The 9,655-nt window shown below is 32.3% G+C and overlaps 1 protein-coding gene across 2 annotated transcripts; it reads left to right on the top strand.

The window, feature by feature from the left end:
- The first annotated feature begins 6,438 nt into the window (after positions 1-6,438).
- On the top strand, positions 6,439-8,839 carry LOC132037390 (GATA transcription factor 5-like). Of its 2 annotated transcripts, none has more exons than XM_059427898.1 (3): positions 6,439-6,638; positions 7,098-7,325; positions 7,938-8,839. In XM_059427898.1, exons 1-3 carry the CDS (start codon positions 6,582-6,584, stop codon positions 8,538-8,540), a joined length of 888 nt encoding a protein of 295 aa, XP_059283881.1. In that variant the 5' UTR covers positions 6,439-6,581; the 3' UTR covers positions 8,541-8,839. The 2 variants fall into 2 exon arrangements, with proteins under 2 accessions (XP_059283881.1, XP_059283883.1); XM_059427900.1 differs by lacking the exon at positions 6,439-6,638 and adding an exon at positions 6,645-6,987.
- The last annotated feature ends 816 nt before the right edge of the window (positions 8,840-9,655 follow it).

Here is a 9,655-nt window from a genome sequence, read left to right on the forward strand (position 1 = left end):
ATTAGATATTTTAGTTTTATTTTAATTTTACTAAGTTTTATTGTTAAAAATTCGAAACTTCAAAAATAGAGTCACATTTTAGGATAAGTCACATTTTTTCAGAAGAAAAGAAATTTACAAAAAATATGTTTTCTTCTAATTTAGATTTTAATAGTTATGCTAGTGAGTTTTAATAGTTTTCTTATTCATATTTCTCTTTTGATTAGCTATTTAATTTTTCTTATATTTTAGTTAAGTCTAAAAAAACCAATTAAATAATATTTTATCTTTGTATTTTTGTTATCTTTTAATTAAAAAATAAAACTAAAAAAGGAAAAAAGAAAAACACTAACCTAAACTTCACCTACCTAATCCCTAATTCCTCACCTCATGCCCTTTTCCCACATCCCAAATCCTCACGTCTTATTTCCCTTAAAACTCTTATCCTAATCCCAGCCAAACTCTAAAAACCCTCTTCCTAAAAACTCTCCACTAAAACAAACTCGCCCTTTCCCCACTCCTACACAAACTCATTCACTACAACACACACGTGCACAATATATATATATATATATATATATATATATATATCAGAATACACGCAAAGAAAAAGGGGACACACACATTGATAGAGAAAAAATAAAATTAAAAACAAAGTACTCATAGAGATACAAAAAACAGAGAGCAAAAGATTGAGAGGGAAAAAAAATACCAGTTTCGAAATGCTTTGATTTGAAAGTTAAGTTGGAATTCGAGTTTTTTTGTTTGCGGTTTTGAGTTCGTGGGCCTGAAAGGCTGAAAGTTAGCTTTGCTAGCTTTGAAAATCCGTAGATTGTACGTTCTTTCGTTGTTAATCAAAAAGAATTTAAAGATTCATTCTTTATCTTCATATTTCAATGCAAGTTGTTTGTCTATTTTATTCCTTTGCTTTAACTTGAGTATTGCATCTTTAACTTGATCAGTGTGTTTTAGTTATTATCTCTCCACTACCAGTTTATTTAATAGATAGACACAACACAAGAGTTTATGGGATTGATAAGGAATTTATTTGGTTAAATTGATTTAAAATCTGTCTTGTATTTGTGGTGATATGATTCCATGATTCACATTTTAGTTGTATACAACTTGTTGATATCAGATTTTGTTAGTTGGGTTTAAGATTACATAACTCTTTTGCGGTTGAGTAAAATATGATCAAAGTAGATGACTGTCCAATATTCGTCAAACTGGTTTGCACATTTAAAGGCCGTGCGGTTTTAATCTTTAGTTCCTATTTATTTAGTGCAATGAGAGTTAAACGTTTGGTAGTAAAGGAACTTCTCAACATGATAAAATCATTAAGTCTTTGAAATGTTATCATGATGAGTTACTTGTATTATATTTTGGTATAGATCTTATAAATGAATGAGAACTTATAGCTATATTGTTTATAGTTGTTCAAGTTTTTCGTGGCCAAGTAATTGTTTCATGGCTTTTGTTGTCCTGAATGTTGATAGCAAGTATCTAGTTATGGTTTATTTACATGGTTCTCAGTAATGGGTCTTTATATTACAAATTAGGATGACCAATGTGTTACGTTATTTACCCGAGCTTACAGTGATTCGGCTAATTAAGTAATAATATTGCTTTGGTCTAGACCACATTAAGGCCTACTTAATTAATTAAACATAAGAAGCGTGAGATGGGATACGAATTTATTTCAAGTCCCGTAACAAAATTAAAGAAAAGAGTTACTCGAAATAGAAATGAGTTGGGTTCTAAAACCAGGATTTTTTTTAGTAAACTAATTAATTGAAGCAATAACTAACGAAGAAGCCAGAAAGCGCTACTGCCGATGAAACATTTAAATAAAATTTAATTACCATGTTAAAGCCGAATTAATTGGGACAGATATGTTTTAGGTACTTAGATGTTTATTTAGGCACGGGAAGTGGGAACGATCCATAAAGGCCTCAAAAGGCGCGAAATAAAAAAATCAAAATCGTGGTAAGGTTGGAAAGCGCTGCTACCAGTACATCACACATTAATAAAAACGATACAATTTTGAACAAGTTTAAGACACATCAAAGAAGGCAGGAAATAAACATTCTTAAGCTCATGAACATAATGTATCATAAAAATAAATTTAAGCCAAGTATAAGTCGATAAAGCGACCGTGCTAGAACCACAGGATTCGAGGGGTGTCTCACACCTTCCGCTCGGTCAACAGGATTCCTTATCCGGACTTTTGTTTTTGCAGACCAATAATTAAAGAGTTAACTTCCTTTTGATTAGGGATTCAATAAGGTGACTTGGAACACCAAAACTTAATTCCAAGTGACGACTCTGTATACATAAATAATTCCTTTTCAAAACGTCACTTTAAGCGGAAAAACCCTCTTTTTAATCCTTTAAGAGGGGTTAAAAAAAAGGGGTGTGACAATCTTCATACTAGGAGTGGGTCAGTTCGAGGATAACCGATTTGAGAAGGTGATATTGAACCGAAAGTAAAGGGGAGAGATCGCGAGGAGCATTTTTTGCAAAATTTTCGCGGATAGCTATCTAGTAGATGTCTCTGTTTTTTTTTTTTTTTTTATTATTATTATTTATTTATCTTGCAACTTATAGACCTGGCCGGTAGATCATGGTCTAACTATTTCCTTTGAAGAAACTAAAAATCTTATGAAAAACGTCAGATCAAAATTTAAAAAATTTCATGAAAACAGTTTCCTTTGTCCAGGTATAGATAAGTTTTGTTCGAGGGTCTATACCGCATTAGATATGCTGCTTATTCCCTCTACCAGTGGTGGAGCTAAAATTTTCACTAATGGGATTTAAAATATGAAGAAATAAACACAAGAAGGAGCCAAAGAGGGTTCAACATCTATTGATATGGTTCAAGTCTGAATTAGTTAATATGGATCAAATCCGAGATTTTCCATTTAAGTTAACGGCAGAAGCTTTTCCATTTTAATTTATGTTTTATTCTTTCATGGTGAAAATATTCTTATACACAAGTTTAATTTGATCAAATCCGACAAATTTGTCACTCTCTTATTCAGGTTATTAACCCATTTTTGTTTACAAATTACAAGGATGATTCTGCATTCTTGTAACCTTTTCTTCAGCATCACGTAATGTGTTACGTAAATGATAATGAGAATGCTATCTTTGCTCATCAGTCCAAGCATTGTCTTGCATTTTGATTCCATATCAAGAATTTAATATTAGTGGACATTAATTTTATTTTTAGACGTAACTATACAATTCTTGTTTTTGTCCAGATAATTCTAAAAAAATGTTAAGGCAGCAATTATGAGACTATTGGGACAGAATAGTAGGGTGTTCTAGCCAAAGTCACATCCACGAAATCTCCAGTCCCTACACTTCCAATATCTTCAGTTGTATTCCAAATTTCCACCTTCTCTTTTTTCTCATTATTGGGCCTTCATTGCTAGACTAGGTGTCAGAAAATGGGCTTGGACTTTTGAGTATTATTGGGCCGCTAGTCAAGTTAATTGTAGAACTATTTGGATGGTATACTTGGGCCGTGTTGGTGCTCACTTATAGTCTGTTTATAGTTGGAAACTTGGAATCATCACTGATAAAAATGGTGACACTCATGGGCAATGCTTGTTTGCCAAGGTTGTAACTTCAGTAAAAAATATATGAAGTTGGCTCTGGCAAGCTAGGTCAAACATTAGGTAAAAATGTCCGATATTTGACCTTGATAAAGCCACACTTCAGGCTAAAAATGTTTGATGTTTCCCAACTTCGGACACGACTTTTTACAACTTCACTCCCGTATGTTTGAAGTGACTCCAAAGTAGGAATAGCTAAAAAAAAAAAAAAAAAAAAAAAAAACAATTTTGAGTAGAGCTTAAGTGGTTGTCCCAAAATCGGATGAGTGGGCTTATACTGAGGGTAAACTTAGGCCATGTTGGTTGCTCCGTTTGTAATCTTTTTAGGGCAATTTGCAGGATTGTCCTTCACGGGGGGTGGTCTTTAATTTTTACCCCTCAAAATGGTGGTCTTTAAATTTTGCCCTTCAGGCAGAATTTGCATGGGCAGAAATTCTGCCTGTGCGGCCCAAATTCTGCCTGAGGCAAAATTTTGCAAAGTCTGTCTTGCGAAATTCTGCCTTGCGATTTTTTTTTTTTTTTACTGAGCTGGGATTTGAACCCAAAACCTCGGGGTATTAGGCGTGGGGTAAAACTTAAAGACCACCAATTTGAAAGGCAAAAATTAAAGACCAACCCAAATGACGGGCAATCCGCGCAAAAAAAAAAAAGATCTTTTTATAGTTGGGATCAGTGATAGAAATTAGCGGCAGTCTTGGACAATGCTTGCTTGGGCCTTTGGAGAGCTGATAAGGCTGAAAGTTTAGTCAGTTGCATCCACATATTTCAAACATTTTATTAATTTATATGATACTTTTTCTTTGTTTATTACCAAAAAAAAAAAAAAAAAAAAAAGGACAAATTTTTATATTTGAAAACCTTCTAATTTTAAATGTTCCATTTAAACCTTCATTACGTAATTTTATAGTCATAAAAAATATATTTTTAATATCACGAATTCTGACAACAACATATCTAGTGGGATTCCATAAGTAGAGTATATGCAGACATTATTGTTACCTTGTGTGAGGTAAATATCACAAATTCTAAGCGCACTCTTAATATTGCATGTTTTTTCTTAATTCCCTACTTAATCGAACATATCATTATATGAAATGAGACGGATGAAATAGTAAAGATATTGTCGAATATCTATTGCTAATGGTTCTTTATTCCAAAATTTACCAATCATACAAGTTAAAAGAAAATATACTAAATGAGAATATTATTAATTTTTCAAATAATCTGCCCAGAAAAAATTTACACAATTATTCGCCTCCCTACCTTGCAAGTTTAAAGTAACCCGTTAAAAATTTGGTAGTCTTGTCATATGAGAGCAGTTAAAGTAGCCCTACTTTCAGATGAACTTATGCCATCATGTCCCAAAAGAATCATTTCAGTAGGTGAAGAAGGAGACAAAAAGCTGGAGGAAAGTCATTGGTTCCTAATTCCAATATGTAATTTTAGAAAACAAAAATCAAAAATGGTTACTCCTTACATCCCAATTTATGTGATGTGTTTGATTAGACATAAAGTTTAAGAAGAAAAAAGGACAATGTTTTAAATTTTGGATCTAAAAAGAGTTATCATTGTTGTGATAATAAATCATCTCATTGAAAAAAAATGGACATTTTAAAGTTAAATTGTTACTAACTAAATATAAGAATATATCATTCATTTTTGGATTGACTAGAAATGAAAGAATGTCATATTTATTGGGACGGACGGAGTATTATGTTAAATATGTTCAAAGTAATCATTTAAATATACTCTTGAACAATTTTAATCTTTTTAATTTGTTTAGAGTGAGCACTTTAAATCTCAATTAGATTTCAGTGAATCTGCTTTGACTTTTCTAATTTAGTATAACTACTTATTACTTATGACTTATGAGTATAAGAGAGATTGGAAAGGAATTATCAATAATTTTCTCCTCTTAATGGGAGGAAGTTTGTAAGTATTTCGTGGAAAATTGAAAAAAGCATAGAGCGGGAAAGAAGAAAAGCCAAAAAAGAAAAGAGAAACTCAAATTATTATTGGATTAAGAAAGAGAAACATTTCAAAATTCAAACCATAACAATCACAAAGTTCAGATATCAATAACCCATTATTATCCCGTTTGGAAGTAAAGTCAAAATCTTAAATCAATAAATACAGTATAAGAATGTGGATTTTCAAAACTTGGATAACAACAATAAAAATGAACTTTAAAAAGATTTTTTTTTTTTTTTTTACTAGCACCTACTCTTTATTCTTTACGCCAAATCAAATAGTGAAAAGGCCATAAATTCAAGTGAAAATATCTACTCCCTCCGTTCCAATTTAAGTGTCTTATTTTGACTAGACATATCGTTTAAGTAATAAAGAGAAATTTTTGAATCTTGTGATTTCTAAATTAAAGATGTGTATAGTCCTTTGAATATGTGGTTACAAACTTGTCTTATACTAGGATGTTTGAATTGTCAACTTACTAAATATAGAAAAATACCTTTTTGGGACATACCCCAAAAAAAAAAAACACTTAAATTGGGATGGAGGGAGTATCTCTTAAGCATGACTAAGATATGAACGTTTACATGAGTACAAGATACGAAGGAAGGCTTGAAGTAGTGGTAAAATTATCTATTACTTGTATCGCAGTAAACTGCACACATTAAACATGTGAGGTATGCTTTTACCCGAACCTTGCATGATCGTTGAATGCTTTGATATTAAAGCAATATACGTGTCTTTTGTATACTTATTTATCACTTAATCATTTTTTAATTTTAACTACTAAAAAAGCATTGTTTGATTTTATATAAATATCCAAATGTGAATAAATATTTATGATGAAAAGAAAATATCCAAACAAGAAGAAGTGATTAGGGACAAAGTTTTAAATAAACCAAATTATCACAATCCCAAGAAAATATTTTGGTCAAGATTACACTTTTAAGGAGGGAAAACAAAGAATCTCCTTACAACATTTCACCGTCCCTCTCACTCAACATCTCCTTTTCAATGCTTTACCCAACAACTCAACAAACTCTTCACTCTTCTTCTTCTTCTTCTCTACAGGTACTTTTCTACTTTCTTGCCCCAAAAATTCCCCATCTCTTTTCATCAAACTTATTGTGTATTTATGTAACAGTTTTATTTTCTGCTGTATTATCTCTTCATACTTATTTTGATATGTTTTACTTGAGTTGAGGGTCTATTAGAAAAAGTCTCTCTACCATCACAAGATAGGGGTAAAGCTGCGTGCACCACCCTCTTCAGACCCTACTTGTGGAGTTCACTGAGTATGTTGTTGTTGTTGTTATGTAAGGGTTTTATTTTCTACTGTATTATCTTTTCATATTTGTTTTGATATGCTTCACTTGAGTCGAGGGTTCATAAACAACCTCTCTACCCTCACAAGTTAGTAGTAAGACTGCGCACACACCACTCTTATCCAGACTCCACTTGTGGGATTACACTGAATATATTGTTGTTGTTATTATATGTAACGGTTATATTTTTTTGGACGTTCAACAGGACATGGACTGCGTAAAAGACAGTAATTTTGTTGATGAATTTTTCGTTGACGACCTTTTTGACGTCTCCAATGGCTTCGTTGAAGACGAAATAGAGCAATTAGACGAATACCCAAATGGATTTAACAGTGAAAAACGTTGCTCTGTTTCACACCAGAAGCAATTGGAGAAAATTGAAGCTAAAATTGAAGATTTTGGTTCTTTTCCTAACAATGAACTCAGTATTCCGGTAAGAACTGTTCTCATTACGGTTTATTTATTTTGGTGAAATGACAAAAATGGTAGCTTATCTTTGACAGTAGGTTAACAGTAGTTCCTTAAGTATCACTTTGAGCACCTTTGGTAGTCCCTTAAAGTATTTAATGTGAGTACTTTTGGTCCTTTAGATATGCTTAAAATGAGCACTTTTGGTCTACGTTAAATATTATCAAATTCTAATTGTTAAATTTAATCGAAAACTGTGAAAATAAAAAATATTTAACGGGAACCCACATTGAATGTACAGATTTTGTCTGTTTATGTTATTTTTGGTTTATTTCAAGAGTTTGGTGTAATTTTTTGAGGTGTAGTTTCTGTTATTTTTGGTGTATTTTTTGCGACAGCTGTAATTTTTTGTGTTGCGGTTTCTGATAATTTGACGAAAATTTCTGGTGTTTCTGGTTAAAAATTCTTTTCATAGTTCCAAGTTAATTTAAAAATCAAAGTTCGGTATACTTAATGTATTATTTTGAACCCACCCTCAAACACAAGTGACCATTTTTGTCATTCTCTAGTCTATTTTGTGAAAATTAGATGTTTTTTAAGGCTTTGTTTATAAAAATAAGACTATTTCTTTTTATAGGAAAATGGCTTGGATGACCTCGAATGGCTGTCTCACTTTCTTGAAGAAGAGTCATTTGTTGAGAACACACTAACATACCCAACCGGAAATTTACTAGAAAAGCAATTGGAGAACCGGTCAGACACAGGAAAGCCGGTTCAATACAAGTCATGTTTCACTAGCCCGGTTCAAACAAGGGCCAGAACAAAGCGTACAAGAACCGGCGGTGGAGTTTGGTCACTTGGTTCAGTTTCATTAACCGGTTCTTCAACTTCCTCTTCATTTTCCTCCACTACTACAACGACGTCGTTGTGTCTAAGTCAAACAGCTGAGTCGACAGTATGGAGACAACAACGACGTCATTGTGGGGTCCAACCAAGGCGTTGCACCCATTGTGGGGTCCAGAAGACCCCACAATGGCGTGCTGGTCCAATGGGCGCGAAAACGCTTTGTAATGCATGTGGTGTCCGGTTTAAATCCGGTCGACTCTTGCCCGAGTATAGACCGGCTTGTAGCCCGACTTTTTCAAACGACTTACATTCCAATAATCATCGGAAAGTTTTGGAAATGCGGCAGAGAAAAGAGGCGGAAACCGGTTTGGCTCAGCTGGTTCAGAGTTTTTAAAGTAGAAATTTTAGAGGGAAAAATATGAACCGGATTTTTGCCGGTTTATTGTACATTAATTCCTAGAATCTGATGTGGGATGTTGCAGTAGTTGTTTCATAGGCTAAAGTGTAACGGATGAGGAGAGTTTTTAATGTACTTTCTCATTTCTACCCAAATGAAAAAAAATATATACTCTGGTAGCCTAGGTAATGTTAAGATTATACTAGTGGAGAATATTTTGTGTATTTTTGGTTCATATCTTAGCAAATTTTGAAAGGGTTCAGTTTAATCACAGATTTCGTTTTTTTTAGATTAAATCAATGTGAAAATTTGGATTGTATTTGAAATTCAAGGTATACTTATCTAAATAATGTTATGGTTATAATTAGATTAATTATATAAATCTAATTAAGTAAAGTAAATTTAAAGTCCAATTTTGTTGAGTTAGAGCCCGTTTGGATTGGCTTATAGCTTAAAAATTTTTTGCGAACATATAATTTGAAAAAAAAAAATAAGTTGGGGTAGTCCAACTTATTTTTTTGGCTTATAATTTGTTTTCACTTTTATAACTGCTTTAGATAAACTAAGTTAAATGGGTCCAATTATTTTTGAGCTTATTTTTAAGACAAAATGATTCATTTGTAGTAGAAGCTTTACCAAACAAAAAAATTTGAAAAGCGAACTTATAAAGCCAACTTATAAGCCAATCCAAACGGGCTCTTAGTCAATTTAGTTGGACTTCAAAGTGATGGGGTCAAGTGCAACCGTTTTTGGGACAACTCAACTAAGACTAGCCAAAGTACTAGAATTGTACTCCCTCCGTTCATTTTTACTTGTCCAGTATTTTAAAATATATTTTCACATTTATTTGTCACCTTTGGCATGTTAAGGGGAGATAATTTCTTTTTTCTCATTTTATCCATGGTATTAATTACTCATTTTTTTTAGTCAATTAATTACTCATTTCAAATTATTTTTCAAGTCCATTAAAAATATGCATCAATTAATATGAGTATCATGGTAAATTATACACTTTATTTATTATTTTTTAAGGAGTGTGCAAAGTCTATAATGGACAAGTAAAAATAAACGGAAGGAGTAACGTTTAGTCGTCTCTAGTTGGTTTGAAGTTT

The sequence above is a fragment of the Lycium ferocissimum genome, chromosome 11 (genome assembly GCF_029784015.1).
Source record: "Lycium ferocissimum isolate CSIRO_LF1 chromosome 11, AGI_CSIRO_Lferr_CH_V1, whole genome shotgun sequence".
In the NCBI taxonomy this organism is placed as follows: Eukaryota; Viridiplantae; Streptophyta; class Magnoliopsida; order Solanales; family Solanaceae; genus Lycium; species Lycium ferocissimum.